This window comes from Etheostoma cragini, chromosome 14 (genome assembly GCF_013103735.1).
Source record: "Etheostoma cragini isolate CJK2018 chromosome 14, CSU_Ecrag_1.0, whole genome shotgun sequence".
Taxonomy (NCBI): Eukaryota; Metazoa; Chordata; class Actinopteri; order Perciformes; family Percidae; genus Etheostoma; species Etheostoma cragini.
Genome location: NC_048420.1, coordinates 1,790,146 through 1,810,914, shown reverse-complemented (window position 1 = coordinate 1,810,914; position 20,769 = coordinate 1,790,146). Strand labels below are relative to the sequence as shown.

The window sequence follows — 20,769 nt, the reverse complement described above, 5'->3', positions numbered from 1 at the left end:
TTTTCTGTGATAAACATGTATTCCTGATTCAATTCAGTAAATTATTCTGGATATGACCCCTTATGTTTCTTCCATAGTGGATTTTTAACATGAATTACAACCTTATGACACCCCACTTCCATGTTTAATTGTGTTCTAGTAGAGACTGATTGCATTCCCTAAACATATAGGTTATCTCAATTGTTTGAAATTGAGATAAAGATAATATTTGTTAATAGATTATGAAGTAAAATTTTATTTCAGAATTGTTTTTAAAACCCCAAATAAGTCTTGGGTCAGTTTGACCCGAGGGACCCGAAAGTGAAGACATTACAAGGGTTAAGACCTTGTATTTCTCTGGAAAACTAACTCTGTCTTTGTTTCTTTGTGTTCTAGCTCTCAAGTTTTTAAAATCTACCTCCTGCAACGTTTAAAGACAGACTTCCAAAGACGTAGAAGTCATGGATTGGAAATTTCTCCAGGGTCTTCTTAGTGGAGTCAACAAGTACTCCACTGCGTTTGGGCGTATCTGGCTATCGGTGGTCTTTGTCTTCCGGGTGTTGGTCTTCGTAGTTGCCGCCGAGCGCGTCTGGAGCGACGACCAGGGACACTTCGACTGCAACACCCGCCAGCCGGGTTGCACCAACATCTGCTACGACTACTTCTTCCCCATCTCCCACATCCGCCTCTGGGCTCTCCAGCTCATCTTCGTCACCTGCCCTTCCTTCATGGTGGTGCTGCACGTGGCCTACCGGGAAGAGCGGGAACGCAAGTACCGAGTCAAGCACGGCGAGGACACTCGGCTGTACGACAACACGGGCCAAAAGCATGGCGGTCTGTGGTGGACTTACCTGATAAGCCTCTTCATCAAGACCACCTTCGAGATCACTTTTCTCTACCTGCTCCACTACATCTACGACAGTTTCAAGCTGCCCAGGAAGGTCCAATGCGATGTCAGTCCCTGTCCTAATCTGGTGGACTGCTACATATCCCGGCCCACCGAGAAGACCGTTTTCACTTACTTCATGGTGGGGGCGTCCGTCCTGTGTGTGGTGCTCAACATCTGTGAGATTTTCTACCTGATTGCTTTCCGGGTGGTGAACCTCAAACACAGAGGCAGCGCCCACACCGCGTCTAGGAAGAGGCCACCGCTCCACCCTGGCACTGACTGTGATGGCTGTAAGTCATCTCTTACATCATAGCTGGAAACCTAGTATAGGGTATAAATATTAGTTCCTATTTAAACAATAGGATGGTAATCTTACCCGGTAAGGGTATTATCATTAACCCTTGTGTTGTCTTCCCGTTGACCTACAACTTTGGGTTTTTCTGGGTTGAAATTTCAACAGTTTGTTGATCTTTTTCTACACTTTTCTCAACATTTTTTATCTATTTTATTCCTATTTTTTGTCACTTAAAATGATGTTTTAGTCAAATTTTCAGCAATTTCTTTGTCGCTTTTTCTGATGTTTTTTTGTCACATTTTCCGATTTCCTTTTGGTCACTTTTACAGCGTTTGAAAAACGAATGTTTTTGTTGATTTTTTCCTGCTTTTAAAAATGTTTCTTTTAAACATTTCTCACTTTTTTAAATGTTCTTTTCTGATATAGAAAGTTTTTGTAAACCGGTCAAATTTGACCCGAGGACAACACAAGGGTTAAAAAAGTAATTTTATGTATACATTTTACAATGTAATATAAATATATTATATTTTGACACAAACAACCGTATGCTGTGTAATTGTATTAGAACTTTTTTCCCCACAAGTGTAATAAATATATAAGCATCAGAAGAAAGCTGATTATTGTAGTGATATTGGCTGATGTACATCCGAGTAATCGATTGTAATACAACCTGTTTCCTGTATTCCCTAAATAAAGTTTTCTTCTTCCAATAATAAAACCACAGCACATGCACAATCCTGGGTAAGATTTGCTTTTTTTCCAAGATGAATGGTAACATTTCTCCACCTGGTGGCACTAAAGATATACTACACTAACCTGTGCAGGATGTGTAGAACATGCAGGAAACATGACAATAAATTGTTTCTAAAGGAATGAGTTGTTTTGGGGTATATATTATGTGTACGGATGAGGCTATTCTACATTCCTACAATATTCCTAAATAGTTTATGTTACTCTTTAGCAACTGTATCAGGCTTTCATGGAGAGAAAACTAGGCTACAGTTGTCTTTCATGTTTTTTTCCTCAGGCTTTGATCCAGGTTTTGACACCGAGCTAGCAATAAAGGTGATAGCCTAGCCTAGCTTAACTTCTAGCTTAACTTAACGTACCCCATTTAGTTAAAAAGAGCATTTTAATGCAAAAAACCTCCCCCCAGCATTTGTGAATGAACTCAGTTAACTGCAGCATGGCTAGCACTACAGTGCTTGTACTATGTCCATTCTTTTCCTATCAAAACCAGCTATATGCGCTAACCATAGAAAGTTAAAGAAGGACGCTAACACACCTGTTAAGGATGCCGACAGACAACGGGTAATTTAATGTTGATTTCAAAATAAAAGCACGAAACGTATTCCTTTACAAGAAATAGCTTGGAATGCACAAAAGAGCCATGAAAACGTATTTTAATAACGAATTGACAACAGATTATTTCTCAAACATAATTTTAAACTTTGTAATTTCATTCATTTTTCTCTGCACTTGTTTGCCAGGGAGGCCATTTTTCTAACATTCTACAATTGCCTTAAGAAATGTAGGTTAGTTACCGAGTTTATGAAACAAGTAGGTACTGTAGCCTACAACACAGCGTTTATCGAGCTTATACGCTTTTCTTCGTTCTTAAATGAAAGGAGGTTTTATTTTGAAAAAGGTGAGCAGGAGTGTCGGTGTGTCTGTCTGTCTTTCTGGTGGACAGGAGAGTAGTTTGGAGAGAAGAGGAGACACGTTGTTAAACCCAGAGCACGGGACTCGCCGTTGATAACCGAATGGTGACCTAGCATGGCCGGTACAGGTAAGTCATAGTTCTTGAAATGTATAAACGACATATATTTGTTTCAAACGTTGGGTAATGGTCTGGGTGTTGCCTGGAGATGAACTGAAGAGAGCTTTTACCTTTGTGTGGTTTTCCCGGGTCAAAAACAGACAAATATTTGACATTTTTGTCGCTTTTTCAGATTTTTTTTTTTGTTCGTTTTCGCTAACACCACCTTACTATAACTAGTTTTACACTACATTTAGGAATTCATGGTCAATATCCCTCATTTATACATAATTATACCTAATATTTGAGTTAACCCTCATGTTGTCCTTGGGTCAAATTGACACGTTTTCCCATATCAATGTTCCCAATTGTAATTAACCCAATACATTTCAACACTCTTTGGCAAGTACAAATCTCTACTTTCCTTCATTTTGGGGCGTCTTATTCAATTTTATAGCATTTTAAAAACAAATTGAAGTGGTTTTGAAATAGTATTGAGTAAAAGTTGACATATTCCAGTCTTTTAGTATAAATAATTCCTAATTTCAGTTTTTCTAACTCAAACATTAGGTATAATTTCCTATAAATGAGGTTTATCGACCATAAATTCCAAAAATAACTGTAAAACTAAAGTTAATAAGTTGGTGTTACGTAGTGTGGAAACCTCAAAGAGTGACAAACATTGAGACAAATGCATCATAAGTGTTAAAAAAGGGAAAAAAACGTAAGACAAAGTTAAAGCCATTGATAAAAAGCATCAACAAAAGTGTTGATTTTCAGAAAATATGAATTATTTTGGCTAATAGTTAAGATTAGAAGAATGAAAGTGATAAATTGTATTTGCAAAGAGCGTTGGAAGGAATCCAATCCATTTTTTGGGGGGGTAATTTGGTTATATAAACTCATATTTCAGATATAGACATTTTTTAAAGGGGGAAGATTTGACCCGAGGACAATAGGATGGTTAAAATTGCTATATCAATCCAATAATGTCTTAAAGTTTCAATGGTTTCCTACCAGATTCAAAAACCTTTGTATCAAAGCCCCGGTACTGATATTTCACATCCATTTAAACATGAAATTATTTTGAATTTTTTAAAACATTCTTTGGAGCACACGGTTCAAGTACAGTGGGGTTCGAAAGGCTGGGCACCCCCGGTAAAAATGTGTATTAATGTGCATAAAGAAGGCGAGAAAAGATGGACAAATCTCCAGCAGACGTACAATATGTCACAAAAAGTTAGATTTTATTTCCATCATTTACACTTTCAAAATAACAAACAAAAAATGGCGTCTGGAGAAGTTTGGGCCCCCTGCAGAGTTAATTGAACCCCACTGAATGTGAGGTGGGAGTAAATGCTGATATGAAATGGAATGTCACATAGATGCTCTGCAGGTACTTTTGCATCAGTGACTGTAGGCATGTGTGAGTGAGAATTCCCTAAAATATTCAGTTGTGAGGATGGGAGCAGTGGCCAGCTTGAATTGGGCGATGCGTCCTATGTTGCATGAATTAACAAATATAGACGTTCCACTTAAACTAACCAATCTCAGTGTCCATATTAAACCATCATATTAAGTTTGTCTGCTGTTTTTGTGTTTGTTTGTTTCTTGTCAGATGGAATTCTCTAGGTTTCTGTGTTATGTCCAAGGTAGGTTTCATGGACAGAGTGGCCTGAGTTGCTTTTCATTGGGTTGAATATTAGAAGGTGATATAAGACTCTCCATACCACATCCCTCATGTTGTCCTCGGGTCAAATCCTATATCAATGTTCTTTTTAATTCCCCAAAATGACATGATTGATTCCACACAACGCTCTTTGGCAAGTACACATCTCTACTTTCATTAATATTGGGTATCTTATTCAATTTTATAGCATTTGGAAAAAAAGAAGAAGATTGGAGTGGTTTTGAATTAGTGTTGAGTACAAGTTGACATATTCCAGTCTTTGATTATCCATCAACATCATTCCTTTAATTTTAGTCTCAATAATTCCTGATTTCTGCTTTTCTAACTCAAACATTAGGTATAATTTCCTATAAATGAGGTTTATTGACCATAAATTCCAAAAATAACTGTAAAACTAGATTTAATAAGTTAGTGTTACGTACATACTTTCACTCCAGCTTTGGTTCTACTTGCAATTCATTCAAATGTAGTTTCATTCTTCTTGTTTTTGAACTCTTTAGCGCCTTGTCAGTGACAGGTCCAGTCTGAACCTCCTCAGCCTACTGTAGTTATGTGTTTAGCAGCTAATCATTAATACGAGTGACATCTCGGCTGTGGGTCTGACCTGGTCTCTTGTGTATCTGATCATTACGACATGGACAACGCAGATGACGTAACATCACCTGGAAGTAGACATGGGTTGGTCATTGGTTGCAATGTATACAAAAACCCACTGAAATTATCCTTCATTCTGCTTCTGCGTTTTTTTTTTCTTCTTTAAATGAGTCGTAGAAATCCCAGTCCCTGCCCTGTGTGCAGTGTGTTTAAAAAAAAAACCACATCAAATACATTTTATCAAAACGCTTTGGTGCATATTTTTTTTAAACCTTTTTGCCATGCATCAGCCTAGGAATGCACAGTATTGCAAAAATATCTAATTGCAATTATTTGGACTGATATTGCAATTCAAGATGGAAAACGAACAGCTAAATGTATCATGATATTCGATGAAATGATCAATTTTGTATCATTTTTCTCATTTTCATTGAAAAATATAAAAAAGTAGAGAACATATATGATTGAAGTGTGCTTTTATTTTTTTTGCGAGTCGGTAACAAACAACAGACTCTTTAGTCTGTAGGATAGGATTTGTAGGCCGGGACGTGTCTGCAGCACCACAATACTTTAATTTATAATGTTTTGACAGATATTTTGCCTTTTAACAAATATTGCGCCCCCCCCCCCCGCGATTTGGATATTGCACTAGTTCATATTGGGATTTTGATTTAAATTGCAATTAATTGTGCAGCCCTGACAGCCTTTTTTCATATTTTAGATTTGAAACCAAAATCCTCCAGACGATTCCATTAAATGGAATCTTAATTTTTGAAAGGATTCCAAGTAGGAGTCGGTTCTTGATGCCCAATCCTAAAAGCAACTCTTTTTCTTAATCATGGCTCTGGACATTTCACCTAATTCTCTCCCTCCCTTCCCTTCCCTTCCTCAGGAGTGTGTTGTGCAAGCCTGGAGGTGCCCAAGACCCTGATGAAGATGGGTCTGTGCATGGTCCTCATCGGCCATGTCAACTTCCTGTTGGGAGCGCTGGTGCACGGCGTGGTGCTCAGGCACATCAACCTCAACAAGGAGGCGTGGGCCATGGAGTACGCCGTCTCCAACGTGGTCGCTCTCACCTCCGGCCTCGTAGTAAGATTCCTGCTGATCATAGTCAATGTCTTTCATCTCGGCCGGATGTCGGTTACCGTCCTCTTCCTCTGTGTTGGCGTTCTTACCTCCGGTAGATTTCTGAGGACCATGATTACCTGGTCCTCAGATCTCTGCAGGGTAAATCCAGACAGCTAGCTAGACTATCTGTCCAATCTGAGGACTATGGTTACCTGGTCCTCAGATCTCTGCAGGGTAAATCCAGACAGCTAGCTAGACTATCTGTCCAATCTGAGGACTATGGTTACCTGGTCCTCAGATCTCTGCAGGGTAAATCCAGACAGCTAGCTAGACTATCTGTCCAATCTGAGGACTATGGTTACCTGGTCCTCAGATCTCTGCAGGGTAAATCCAGACAGCTAGCTAGACTATCTGTCCAATCTGAGGACTATGGTTACCTGGTCCTCAGATCTCTGCAGGGTAAATCCAGACAGCTAGCTAGACTATCTGTCCAATCTGAGTTTTCTGTTGACGACTAAACAAGTTATTGGAATTTGAATGACGAGGCATTGAATTCAGTACCAGCCCTGAGGATGAGGGAACTTGTTCTACACGTTCCGTCCATGTCATTTAGAAAACAACGCACAGGTAAACACACCGTTACATGACCATATCAGTGCTGTGGTTGCACCCTGCCGACCTTAAGCTACGAATGCATCTACAAATCGGACTAGAATTGATCATAAAGCACTGTGGAAACTTTATCAATGCAAAAAACCATATTGCACCAGAAGGGGTTATTTGGACTCACTGGACCCTTCAGTCGTTAGGGCTACTTTCCCAAACAAAGAACTCTTCGAGAATCCTCTTTTTTTATCATTATTGCATTTAGATCCATGTCATTTCCCCTTCAGAAATGCAGAAACTGTTTGTTTTGAATCAGTCACAGATTTATTTTATGATCCCAAATTGATCATCAACATTGTCATTGCACATTTCTCAAGTACAGAGCAACACAATGTAGCCGTGATTAAATAACATATTAACCCTTGTGTTGTCTCTCCATCACCCAGGCAACGTTTTGGTCATCTTTTTTAACACCTTTTGTCGCTTTTCCTGATGTTTTTGTTAACTTTTATTCATTTTAGATTTTTTTCCCTCAAAATGCTGTGTTGTAAAATTAAACACCGAAATGCAATGGAAGTTGTGAACTGATGAATTATTTTACTTGTGAAGACCATTGCATGGAACCATCCACGTTATGTTTTTTTTGACGATTTGGTTTGAAAGAAACGCTAATTTCGGATATTAAAACTTTTTAAAACTGGTGATATTTGACCCGTCAAAATAAAAAATCAACAAAATAAAAGCAGAAATTAGGAATTATTGAGACTAAAATTAAAGAAATGGATGTTGGTGAATAATCACAGACTGGAATATGTCAACTTTTACTCAATACTATTTCAAAAACACTTCAATTTGTTTTCAAATGCTATAAAATTGAACAAGACGCCCCAAAATTAATGAAAGTAGAGATTTGTACTTGGCAAAGAGCGTTGTGAGGAATCAATCATGTTATTTTGGGGAATTAAAAAGAACATTGATATAGGACAACATGAGGACAACATGAGTGTTAAATAACATATGCATTAGATGTAGATGTTGGATGGAAAACCAATTTTCAAAGCCGACAACCTTAATGAAGCGATTCTTGAAATGCTTGTTAATGTGTTGTTGAGATCTTTTGACTTTTTCTTATCTTCTCTCCTTTTTCATGTAGTGATCATATTCCAAATGGAGCAACATGAAAATACTTTCAATCTGTCTTGTTTCTGCAGGGAATTGTTGTTGGCATTCTGGCTGTGGTCCTGTCTAAAAACAAGAAGAGTAGAGGCCTGGTTAGTATCATCCCCTTCATTTTCTCTCTCCTGCTCTGTCCATCCAGTCTTCCTACGGTCAGTATTTAAAGGCGCTCTCTGCCAAGGATGTAATAATACCAAAAATCTAGTACCGATACCACCAAAATTACACGATACCAAATGAAGTTGATACCATGTTGTGTTAAAAAAAATACAACCCCAAAACAAACAATAACACATTTGGGCTATGCTCACACTTTTTTCGAAGCGGCTGGCGTCCGATTTAAATTATAATCCTATAGAGGAAAAGCGTGTTTTCAAAAAAAGCGCTTAGAGGAAAAAAAAAACGTTCTACGTCAAAGCGCTTTTTTTGTCAGCTGACCAATGACAAGCGGAGTAGCCAGACCTGTTGTCTGGCTAAAGGAAGAAAAAAAAAAAGGAGTCGGAGCTCAGCGAATTATGAGATATGACCGGGCGCTCCGTGTTCAGGGTTAGTAGCACGCTCTCTCTCTCCCTCTGTTCTTTCTCTAGCTCGCTCCACCGCTTAGTTTTACAGGGTTTCCACAGGGTCTTAAAATGGGACAGTCCACATGTGACTCTTTTTTCAGTGTCAGCTCTTTCTTTAGTTTCACCTTTCTATCTTTCTGTAGTACATACAGTACTGTAGAAAAACAAATACCATCACGTTTTCTGAATTTTTGTTCCAACCCTGGAACCGGTTCTCGTGACGTCCCTGCTGTCTGCTAATTGTGATATGTCTACCTTCATGTATGCTTGCTTTCTTTTATATTATTTGACTATTATTTTATATTTTCACACTTTGTTAACATCTGTCTATCCTGCCAGCAGGATAATGAAAACCCTTTTTGAGCAGCAAAATCGGTCCTGTCCTGTTAGAAGTGTCCTGAAGACTGTCTCAGGACTATCAGACACTGTTCAGTACACTCTCAACAAACTATAAGAACTCCATTTTCAACAGCCACTGAGGCACCGAAGGAGTGTATCTTACGCAGAGATAAAAACTTTCATTGTCCAGGCAGAGATGGCATTCTGTGAGGTTTATTCGTCCAATTTCTTGGTACACAAACATTTCACGTGAAGGATCAATGGCGTCTCTAGGCTCGCTCTCTGTAGCTCTGTAACTCTGTGGCTCTGTCTCTGGTAAAAAACCATCAGCCCTCCCCGGTGTCTCCCTCCCACATACCTGTTCACCACTATTTGTAGACTACACCTGGTGGCTAAGGCTGTGTGGTACCTTCAAAACAAAAGCACTAAAACTAACCCTAATAAAATACTAATGATAAACAAATTTATGTAGCTGTATAATTCAAGGAAAACTGAATTTAAATAAATCAAATAATTAACAATTCTATATAACAAAATAATGAATAGCTCCAACATTCCGGCCCCTAATTGTGAGAACAATTCCCTTTCTTTATTTCAATACAGTGAGCTAGACTCTCTAACTATACTGTATCTTCCCCATATCAATTATGTTCTCCTTCATCCGATTTGTTGTAAGAGAAACAGACAGAAAAAACACAGCATAGAATGAGAGAAAGGGAAGAGATGTCCATGATGCTACACTGTGGCCTCCAGTAGCAGGCAGGTCTTTGTTACAGGTCTCTCCAACACACTGGTCTTAGTTTGAAGGCACACAGAATGAACAAATCCCTTAGAGTCACACTTGGTACTCAAAACTCGGCCCATCATCCAGGATCCTCTTGGAGCTGTAGCATCAGCTATGATGACAATATCCCCTGGAGAGAAGCGTCTTCTTGCCTTAGCACATTTTGTCTTTCCTGCATCACAAGTAAGTACTCAGATGTCCATCTTTTCCAAAGATCTCTGCAATATACTGTACTTGCTTCCAACTTCTTGTTATGTACAAATCACTTTTCTCAAAGAGTCCTGGTGGAAGAATGGGTTGTGCTTTCAGCAGAATTATATGATTTGGCTTGAGAGCCTCAAAGTCATTGGGATCATCAGAAACCTTTTGAGATGGGTCTGTTGTTCAGTATTGCCTCCACCTTGAATTCATTTATTCTTTGGAGCTCAATCAGCCAATCAGACCATTGTTTGGAGAAGAAAGGTGGAATTTGTTCATCCCATTTCAATTTTCTCCTGCAGAGCACCCGCAACATTAACTTGGCTTGCATGATAAAGGGGGCCAAAAATCCTAATGGATCATACAGTGAGCTCACCACCGACAAAATACCTCTCCTGGTATGAGGCTGTTCCTGCAACAAAGCCCTGAACTCAAATATGTCCGATTCAGCATACCATTGCAGTCAAAGTGCTCTTTCCATAGGAAGCTGGTCTGTGTCAAATCTAACTCTTTCATCCCTGTTCCAGAACGTCTGTTAGTCACCCATTTCTGAAGACTAAATCCGCCTCTGTCACAAAGTGCAGTCAATTACGTTACAATATGAATGGCATCTACTTCTAAAGCTGTGGACTTCAGGCAGTCATCCACGTAAAGGTTGTGGTTGATTGTGCTGATCACTTCAGGAGGATAATCAGATGCATTGTCCTCTGCAGTTCTCCTCAAGGCATAATATGCACAACTTGGGGATGATACAACTCCAAACAAATGTACTGTCTTTCGGTATTCCATTGGTTCCTTGTCAGTGTTGCCATTGGGCCACCAAAGAAAGCGCAGGAAGTTCTTATGTTTATCAGGCACTCTCACCTGATGAAACATGGCACTGATGTCAGCCATAACTGCAACAGGTTCTTTCCTAAATCGAATAAGGACCCCACTAAGAGAGTTGGTGAGATCTGGGCCCTGTAAAAGCTGGCAGTTCAGTGATGTTCCTTTTATATGTGGCTCCACAGTCAAACCCAACTCTTAGCTTTCCTTTGGTGGGGTGATGTACTCCGTGATGGGGAATGTACCACCCTTTTCCATCATCTTGTTCCAACTGATCGGTGGGTATCATTTCAGCATAGCTTTGAGCCAACATATCCCTGAGAAATGAGGTGTATTCATCCATATACTTGACATTTCTTCCAAATTTCCTCTTCAGGCCTTGAAGCCTCTGCTCTGCAACACAGCGATTGTTTGGTAGGACAGGGTCTTTAGCTCGGAAAGGTAAGTCAATGAAATACATTCCATCTATAAGATCTGTTGTTCTACTCACAGTTTGCATGAACTTGATTTCTTCTCTTGGCATTTCCAACTGCTCATCAGATGTTCTTTCATTGAAATTGTGTTTGTATTGCTTGATGAGCATGTCTTCCATATGTTCCACTGCAATCCGGTTGGTTGTTACAACAGAGCAGCCATTCTTGACTCCATTGCTGTCTACACCGCGCAGTGGTCCATTAATTACCCAGCCAACTCTTGTTCGGACTGCGTAGGGTCCTTCTCCTTGGCTGTTAATCACCTCCCAAGCTTCCATCACTTTTGCTGCATCAGTCCCAATGAGCAAATCAACATCTGCATCCACATCACAAAGCTTTATCTTCCTCAGGTAGGACCGTTTTGCAACATCCTCCTGTCGTGGAATGTTCAGCCTTGAAACTGGCATAGTCTTTTGAGTTAGGACGTTGGACAACTCCATTAAAATCATCTGTGTCCATACCAGAAACTTCCAAACCAGTCAGTACAGTGGTGCTCATAATCTTCTTTTGACCCATTGTTGTCAATACAATGTTAGCTGGTTTTCCTCCCAAGCCCAGTCTCTTTGCCAAACTGACAGTACGGAATGTACCTGAACTCCCTGGATCCAAAAATGCATATGTATGCATCACTTTATTACTCGTCTGGCCTTTAACCTGAATGCAACAATGGAGAAAACAGCATTATCCTCATCGCCGGCCCCTATGTGACCACATGTCTGTGACGGTCCAGGTGACTCTCTTAGTGGAGGGCTCACAGCTTTGGTTTCTTTAAAGGACTTACTTGTATCCTTTTACTCAATATGAAGGACTGATGGATGCTTCTGGTGACACACACTACAATCCAAACGACTCTTGCAGTCTTTGCTTACGTGACCAGGCTTTAGGCAACCAAAACAAATTCCATTTTCCTTTTTATGAAACTTTTGTCCCGTTGAATCTTCATCTTGAAGCGTGGGCATTTATCCAGTGAGTGACAGTTTTCCTGACAAAATAAACCGCATCCAAGGTTGCTTTCAGTAGAAGACATGATCTTATTGTCCTCGTAGACTTTATTTCCTTCTTTTACTGCAGTGACGCTGGTGGCAAAGGTGCTACCCCGGCTCCTTTGCTCAGGTCCCCTAGCATCAGAAGCCGTGGTGTAGGTAGTAGGTTGTGAATCCTGAATATTTCCAAATAGTGGGTCGGAAGCGATCTTAACTTGTTTTTCCACAAAAGTCACAAGGTCAGCAAACATAGCTCCGCATCCACTTCGCTCCTGTAGATCATATGCAACATTTCTCAATTTTCCCCTTAACTTTCTGAGGTTAGATGGCATGTTCAACTCATTCACGTAGCTGATTTGCTGTGTTAAATTGGAGCAACCTCTGAGAAAAAGAAATGATTGCAGTGCGTTAACATCTTCTGCTTTAATGGGAGCCCATTGAGGGATTTTGTCCATGTAGGCACAAGCAACTTAGTGTTCATTCCCAAAATGTTCAGCAAGAAGGGCTTTAGCTCGTTGGTATCCCTGACCAGAGGGTAAATGCTGACAACTCTTCACAAGGTCTCTTGGCTGACCCTTAGTGTACTGCTCCAGGTAGTGTAAACAGTCACTAAAGTTGCTGGTTTTAAATTCTAAACCATTTTCAAAAGCGCAAATGAAGGATTGAAACTCAAGAGGGTCACCATCAAACACACAAATATTCCTGCCTGGCAGAGAAGTTGCCAGGTTTTGCTGAACCAAAAGTGCAGTGATGTCATTCTGTCGTTTCATAACATTTATGATCTCATTCTGGCTGGTATTGTAGCTTGCTTGGTTCACATCAGATCCATGTTCTGGTTGTTGAGCATCATAAACCACCTGTGTCATTTGTGCTTGGGTATTTCTTCTTACTGGTTGGATACTGGTTGTTTCCAGAGCTAAGTTTTCCTTTTCCCTTCTTCTCCTCCTCTTTGGCTTCCACTGAACGTTTCTTTTTTTAATGCAGCCATGTGCTCCTCCAGTGCTGCCTTATTAGCTTCCGTTTTAATTCTTGCAGATGAGGTGGACGATAATCTGGATAATTGAGTGTGTGTCCTGGAAGGAATGTCTGTCATTCATGAAATATTTGAAGCACTGTCCTCAGGATTAATATCATCAGGAGGCACACTTTGGTTATCGGGGTGTTCAAAATCATTGTCCTTTAATTCCACATATGGGTGGCCAGCTTCAGCACACCAACTCTTTACCTCTTCAGTCAAGTCATAAAACATAGTTATTTTCTCGTGAAAATATTTATTTTGTCTTTCAACCTCATCCTCTGGTAAATTTAAGATGGAGTCATGCGTGTCATTTGCTTCCTCGTGACATTTGATGAATTTAGCCAGCTGTGATCGCACACTTTTCACATTGTCAGGGGAGTCCATCAAATCACGCACTTGTTTCATGTACGTCTTGGCTTGTTTGCATTTTAAAGACCTCTTTTCTTGACACGTTTTCACAAAAAATGTCAAGCCTTTTACTGTGAGCTTGACGCCCCGCTTTCCAGAGGGAGCAGACGCTGTTCACTCATGGCACCCGATGCAGTGTTGGACATTATCTCCTTAATTTGAACCTTTTAAGGCTCGTTTAACGTCCACACTTTATTTGCAGTATTTCAGAAATTACAGGGAAACATTTTTCAATTCATGAAATGCCTCCATTCGCATCGAAGATTGTATAAATGCTTGCAGCTCTAGTGAGGATTGCACAATCTGATTTTGCGCGTCGTCCAAACTACAAATGTCCTTTCTTGGTCCCAATGTTCATCAATATGCAGTGAAACAATGACTCAAGTACTCCAATAGTAAAGCCGTTTTCCAATACAGCACCCTGAGTTAATCTTTTCACGTACCGATGCTGTTGCGTGGCTTTGAGCGTTGTCCGCGGGCCGCTGGCTCTCCATGCGCATCCATTCACAGAAAACTCCAATAGTTGTCTTTTCCTCGTGAGCGAGCCAAAACTTCCACAAAATCCATCAACAAAAATCCACTTCAAAAGCGGGTTTTTTACTTGTGTAGTGGCGAATTGTCTTCCAGTTGAATAAAACAAACCTATAAGAACTCAATTTTCAACAGCCAATGAGGCACCGAAGGAGTGGATCTTACACAGAGATACAAACTTTCATTGTCCAGGCAGAGATGGCATTCTTTGAGGTTTATTCGTCCAATTTCTTGGTACACAAACATTTCACGTGAAGGATCAATGGCGTCTCTAGGCTCTGTCTCTGTAGCTCTGTAACTCTGTGGCTCTGTCTCTGGTAAAAAACCATCAGCCCTCCCCGGTGTCTCCCTCCCACATACCTGTTCACCACTATTTGTAGACTACACCTGGTGGCTAAGGCTGTGTGGTACTTTTTAAAACAAAAGCACTAAAAGTAACCCATTAATGAATAGCTCCAACAATCACAACTGTCTCGGAACAGTCAGACACTGTTCAGCACATTGTCCTGTGGCTCCCATGACTGTTCCGAGGAAGTCAGACACTGTCCTGTGACTCCCGGAAAGTCACGGGAATCAAAGGACAGTGTCTTACTACCCCGGGCACAACTTCTCCTCCTATTTACTCCTCCTATTGACTTAACCAGCTGTCGGGCTCCTTCGAGGGGACACACGAGGCAGCGAGCTAACCACAGTGAGTAAGCCCAAGGCAAACCTGCCGGGATAAACCACTCCCTGTCCCCTTTTGTCAGCAAGAGACACCGTGGACTGGGCAAACTCGTCTTGTCATCCCATTCACTAATCCTAACACTCCCTTTTTCCATGTTTACCCAGTCCTTTATCACACGCTGGCAGCTACTAGCTTCTTATCACTCTCCTTGAAGCAATTGTTGTTCTTCTTATCAAGTTTCGAGCTCCGTCATCTTCACAAAGGGGATTTTAAATGTCTCCAGACTTTCTGTACCTATGTCTCACCTTATTAAAGGATAGGTTCACTGTTGTTACTTTTGTTTTACCCACCATGTCATGTATTATTGCTAGTTGCATAAAAAGCTTGCTCTCAGGTTCTTTGATTGTCTCTGTGTCTGTTCCTACCCCAGACGTGGTCCCTTTTCTCCGTCAGCCTGGCGTCAGCTCTCATGGCGGCTGCCTCCGCCATCGGACTCTCCGTGTCTGCGGTGTGGGCCGTCGTTCACGGCGAGCGGAGCCTCCTGGCCCACTGCCACTTCCCCGACGACGTCGGCTACTCCAGCATCGCCAAGGAGTGTCCTTTTGACCCCACACGCATCTATGTGAGTGCACTGCTGTGCGCGTCAGTCAGACGCTGAGATCAAGCCGGGAACTGTAATGACCTTTTACGAGCTGTTTGAACAGCTGAGCGTTGTCACCGCGGCACAAACGCACCACGGAGCCGTGTGGCTGTACTATATGGGGGCCCGCACCCCCTGGGTGTGTGCTGTGGTGGAATGTTACTCAGTAGATTTACTCCAGTACTGTACAGGGCTGCGTAATATGAGTTAAATCTGTGATACGCAATAACGTTGTTTAATATCGCCTTAGCGATATCACTAGCAATAGAAAATCAGATATTAAAGTGTGCTACGCAGGAGAAATGCAGAATGACCCTTTATTTCATATCAGAAATATGAGACGTTGAAATAAGCAGCAAAAATGTCAGATAAAAAGTGACAAAATGTTGGGAAAATGTAAAACAATGTTGGAAAAAAATGACAGAAGTCAGAAAACTTGACTAAAACATCTGGAAAAAGCTATAAAAACGCTGAGAAGGGAGAAGAAAAGTGTGTGTGTGTGTGTGTGTGTGTGTGTGTGTGTCTCAAATAACTGGAAATAACATCAAAAAAGTCATCCACAACATAAAAATAGTGACAAAAATGTTGGTAAAAGCGCTAATAGTGTTCCATGGTTGACGGGAAGACAACACAAGGGTTAAGACCTGGTACAAGTATCTGGGTACTTTTTCCACCACTGTATTTGCGTGCTCATAGGGTGTGGGAGAAGCAGCGAGCGTGAGGCTGGGTGTCTGTATTTTTATGTCACTCCCCCAGTCACCTTATGCAGCCGCTGGGCTGCAGGCAGGACTGCTGAGCTGACGGTGTCGGGTCCACTCCGTGCTGGGTCCTGTTCCAGTGTGCTACAGATGGACTGTCAGCCCGGCTTAGCCTCACCGCTGCAGCCACAGCAACCTTTTGGCATTTAAATACGTCTAGCGGTACAATTTGTCAGCTGGGTGACCTTTTGTGGATTTCTAAGCTGGATTTGTACTCTATGTAAGAAGTTAATGCCAGTCCCGCTGTAAATACATACATTTAGCGCAGCTTTCTCGGATTTGAGCCATTAATTGCACAAACACGGCATTTGACAGCTGGTGTTTTGGCATTCTATAATGCACTTTGTGACACAGGCTACATTTACAGTGATAGTTTTTTTTTTTTTTTTTAAAGGGCAACTACTGTTTTTTCGACCTGGAGCCTATGTGTTGCCATGTCATCGTCGGTTTGGTCCACTAAAAGTGCTCGTTTTCCACTGACAGGCTTATATTAATATTCTACATGTCTGAAAAAATTATGGAAAAGATCTCTTCAGAGATAAACCTTTAAATCTCTTGGAGACCTCTCTGTTTAACCAGAAACAGCTCTGAGGTTGCTAGCGCTAAACTCACCAGACTCCATTTAAAAATGCAATACTCTTAGCTTGTCTAAAGCCAACGTATTTTTACACCGTAAGCCATAAGTTGTGTGTTTATTTGAATCAAAACTAGAGTTGTGATGGTTGGAAAAGTGGGAAGAAAACCTAAAACATTTTTTTTATAGTTTTATTTAGTGTCTGTCGACTTTGAATGAAGTGTATTTTACGATGCTAAAATGACTAAAATGATTATTTACATGGAGTCTGGTGGGTTTAGCGAATGCAATTTCGTGGATGTTTTTATGTTTAAAAAAAGGATCTTACTCTTTAACAGAAAGGTTGACCTCCTAAGAAATCCTTTCCATAATGTTGTCAGACACTTAGCATATTAATCTGAGTGTCGTTTTGTGAAGCTAAATACAAACTGACAATTGTCCTATTAACTTACATCATAGCTAATTTCCCCTCAGCCGACTGCAGCGATCTCGCTTAATACTGGGCCAATGTCACAGATTGTTGTTCCCATCAGTCACTTAGACACAAAAACATAGCAACATAGGGTCCAGGTTATGAAAACAGTAGTTAGGCTTTTAAGTAGAGTTTTGAGCCAAAAGGGATCTCCGTGCACCCACGTGTTTTTAGCTCCATAAGGTAGAACTAAGCCGTATATCTCGGGAAGATTCTTGTATACGGGGCATGCGCGTGCCGGGGTCTCCGTTTGCAGCCGATGAGACTTAAGAGCTGCGTGATTGCAAAGTGTAAACGTAGCAAAATGTATTAAATTTTAAACCAAAACATAGCAAATGAAAGTGTAGCCACAGAGCGAAGGATGGCACGGTTGACTCGTCTAACAATAAATAGGAGACTGCTGTAATGCAATCGCCGTGGTTACAGCGCATTACAATGTAGGTGTTAATTATACCTGTTAGGGCTGTGCAACTGATCAAAATGTTTCTCTTGATTACGAGTTTGGCGCCTAATGATCACAAAACCAGATTCATACACAAACGATCATTCAGCACATTACGTTATGCAAGGAAAGTCTTATTTTGTCTTGTGTTCTGAATGAAAAAAAAGTTAAAACTGAAAAAGTAGGAAGAAAAATGGTCACAGTTCTTGGTGTTCTCACTGGTGATTTGTTTAACATCTTCCCAAAAGACAATGCAGATGAAATTAATTCATGTCCAATCTTTCCTGTTTTCCCAAAACACAGGATCATTTGTCTCAATTTGGTTGTGCTCACTTTTGGTTGTACCTCCAAATAAAGGTAAAAAAAGTAATAACACACCAGATTTTTCCTTTTGAAACTCATTTCCAACTCCAAGTCGGTACAGAAGTAGCTGTTGTATTCTGCTGAGACTGCAGAAAGGGCTGTTCACTCCGAGCTGCCTATTAGCAAGGGACCTCCAATATGGCGGCCGCAGGGCCCGTTACATCATCTGGAAGTGTGCTTCGGGCTTCTGGTTCTGACATTCATAGCTGCTTAGAGGCACTAATGATGGTTGTGCAAGGTTTACTGGTGTGTGCTTCGTGCATATTTCATGATGAATTCCCAAAGAAAGCTGCAAACTTGGAGCCATGAACGTTCATTCTCTTCCGCCTGCTCAAAAAATCCTGAAGCTCGTTTTCTTTGAATTTCCTCTGTACGCTTTTACTTCACTTTTTCATTTTATCGGTTTATGTGACAGGGACCATGCACATTTAAGAACACTGTTGCAAAAAACATGATGTAAATATGCCAGAATTAGTAAAAATAATAACTACTTTTCATCTGCAGTCAATAGGCAGGTGACATAGGACTGACATAAAGACAGTGATAAAGCACTCCTTTACTATAAAGGAGTGAGGTACATACACTGGTGACACATACGTTGACAAATGTGATGACAAAGACATCATTCATCCACCGCTATACTGCATTCAATGTAACAGTGAAAGTGTATGGGTGATGAATTGTGTGACAGTGTAAAGTGAGTGCATCTCCACAGTAGAGTAACCGCTGTTTTAAGTGAGTTTGAAAGGTTTTGAATGTAGGACACTCTCTTACTGGGAGGGGCAAGCTATCCCCCAGTTTACCGTGATAATCTTCCGCTCCGCATGTTTTATTCACAAGGCTGACTCTCCCGTGCAAACTGAAACTCCCCCACTCGGCTTCTGTTTGTTGTTTTTTTTTGCTCCACAGCCGTCTTAGAAAAAGAAGCTTGCATGCATCACATCATTTCCCACACCGTGTCCCTGCTGCTCATGCCTGAAATTGTGTTCCTAATGGAGCAGCTGGTGGCTGCCGCTAACTCCTCTCCTCCACCCCTCCCTAGAGTACCACTCTGATCCTCTGGGTGCCTCTGATCGTGACTTGTGTCACCCAGACGGTGTTTTCATCCCGGTGCTCGGCTGTCTGCATTTCATTCCTGGGTCTACCTTGCTGCCCCGGCAGGAAGAGAAGCAGGGACTGTGGCAGAGCGGTGAGATTTCCACTCAAACACACATTGGGCTGCTTTAAAAAAAAAAAAAAAAAAATCCATCAGGTGATGCGGGAGCTGTTTACAATTAGGGCTGTGCAATTATTCCAATTGTAATTGCTGTTACGATTTTGGCTCCCAGTAATCACAAAAACGATGTCTGTGAGAAAATCAGTTATATACCTCATGTTTTTCCAAGTGAAATCCTATTTTGTGTTGTGTTCTGAATGGGAAAAAAAGAATCTTACAAAGGGAAAAGTATCAATTTCAAGGTGTTTTTACTGTTGGATTTGTTGAACTGTTTTCTATTTTTGAAGCTCGGTAAATGCAACCTCTTTCCAAAAGGCAATGAGTTAACGGTACATAATTAACACTTTTGCATGGCACTGTATGCGTGTCACATTATGATTAGGGACAGAGCCCCCCTAAAGGTCTGATCCTTCAATCGCCCCTGAATCAAGCATTATGCAAAATTGGATAAAAAAATTCATAATTTCTCCGTTTTGTGTAGATCAATATGGTGAGGCCGATGGATGTAGCCCCTCCATCCCTCTACAATGACCCTCCCTCCTGCTCCAATGACCCTCCATCCCGCTACAATGACCCTCCATCCCGCTACAATGACCCTCCATCCCGCTCCAATGACCCTCCATCCCGCTCCAATGGCCCTCCATCCCTCTACAATGACCCTCCCTCCTGCTCCAATGGCCCTCCATCCCTCTACAATGGCCCTCCATCCCTCTACAATGACCCTCCCTCCTGCTCCGATGGCCCTCCATCCCGCTCCGATGGCCCTCCATCCCGCTACGATGGCCCTCCATCCCGCTACGATGGCCCTCCATCCCGCTACGATGGCCCTCCATCCCGCTACGATGGCCCTGGCCCTCCATCCCGCTACGATGGCCCTCCATCCCGCTCCAATGACCCTCCATCCCGCTACGATGGCCCTGGCCCTCCATCCCGCTACGATGGCCCTCCATCCCGCTACGATGGCCCTCCATCCCGCTACAGTGGCCCTCCATCCCGCTACAGTGGCCCTCCATCCCGCTACGATGGCCCTCCACAAAGCTACACTGAATCATCAACCCGTTACACTGAACCTTCACGAAGCTACTACCAACCTCCAAGACAGCACCACAGACCTTCTCTCCCTCCACAGCGTCTTCTTCATCAACATCGGAGCCTTCCTCCCTCGGAGAGGCACAGAGACCGGCCAGACGAAGAAAGGCCCCCGGAGCAGCACAAACTGCTGGAGAGGGGTACCCATGAAAGGTCCAGCTTCTGGATTTAGATCTGTTTGTTTTTACCATGCAAGAGGGAACATACTGTAGTGTTAGCTACAAAGCTTGGATTCAAATATCGTACTCCCAACCCTGTTGTCCTGTCAGTACTTTCATAACTATGTCTATTTACACAGTGCAGGTGTATTGATTTTCTAAGGCCCGTAACATTTGTCTGTTATTGTATATCTGTACATATGAGGATCAAA

The 20,769-nt window shown here is 41.6% G+C and overlaps 2 protein-coding genes and 1 long non-coding RNA gene across 4 annotated transcripts in view; all 3 read left to right on the top strand.

Annotated features, from left to right (window-relative positions):
• LOC117956646 overlaps window positions 1-20,769 on the top strand; it is an 85,870-nt gene that overhangs the window by 44,916 nt on the left and 20,185 nt on the right. The gene's annotated exons all lie outside the window — the stretch shown is intronic.
• LOC117956644 (gap junction beta-3 protein-like) lies at window positions 401-1,213 on the top strand. The gene has a single exon (XM_034891815.1). It carries the CDS (start codon window positions 441-443, stop codon window positions 1,179-1,181), a length of 741 nt encoding a protein of 246 aa, XP_034747706.1. The 5' UTR covers window positions 401-440; the 3' UTR covers window positions 1,182-1,213.
• LOC117956641 (leucine-rich repeat extensin-like protein 3) lies at window positions 2,854-20,591 on the top strand. Of its 2 annotated transcripts, XM_034891812.1 has the most exons (6): window positions 2,854-2,952; window positions 6,099-6,295; window positions 8,092-8,151; window positions 15,276-15,467; window positions 19,137-19,283; window positions 19,792-20,591. In XM_034891812.1, exons 1-6 carry the CDS (start codon window positions 2,940-2,942, stop codon window positions 20,569-20,571), a joined length of 1,389 nt encoding a protein of 462 aa, XP_034747703.1. In that variant the 5' UTR covers window positions 2,854-2,939; the 3' UTR covers window positions 20,572-20,591. The 2 variants fall into 2 exon arrangements, with proteins under 2 accessions (XP_034747703.1, XP_034747704.1); XM_034891813.1 differs by lacking the exon at window positions 8,092-8,151.

Bases quoted from the DNA above. Each gene is read 5' to 3' on its own strand.
- LOC117956644 (XM_034891815.1), top strand. From the start codon at position 441: ATGGATTGGAAATTTCTCCAGGGTCTTCTTAGTGGAGTCAACAAGTAC.
- LOC117956641 (XM_034891812.1), top strand. The intron at 6,296-8,091 runs GTAAGATTCCTG...TTGTTTCTGCAG, and splicing joins CTCTCACCTCCGGCCTCGTA to GGAATTGTTGTTGGCATTCT. The intron at 19,284-19,791 runs GTGAGATTTCCA...CGTTTTGTGTAG, and splicing joins GCAGGGACTGTGGCAGAGCG to ATCAATATGGTGAGGCCGAT.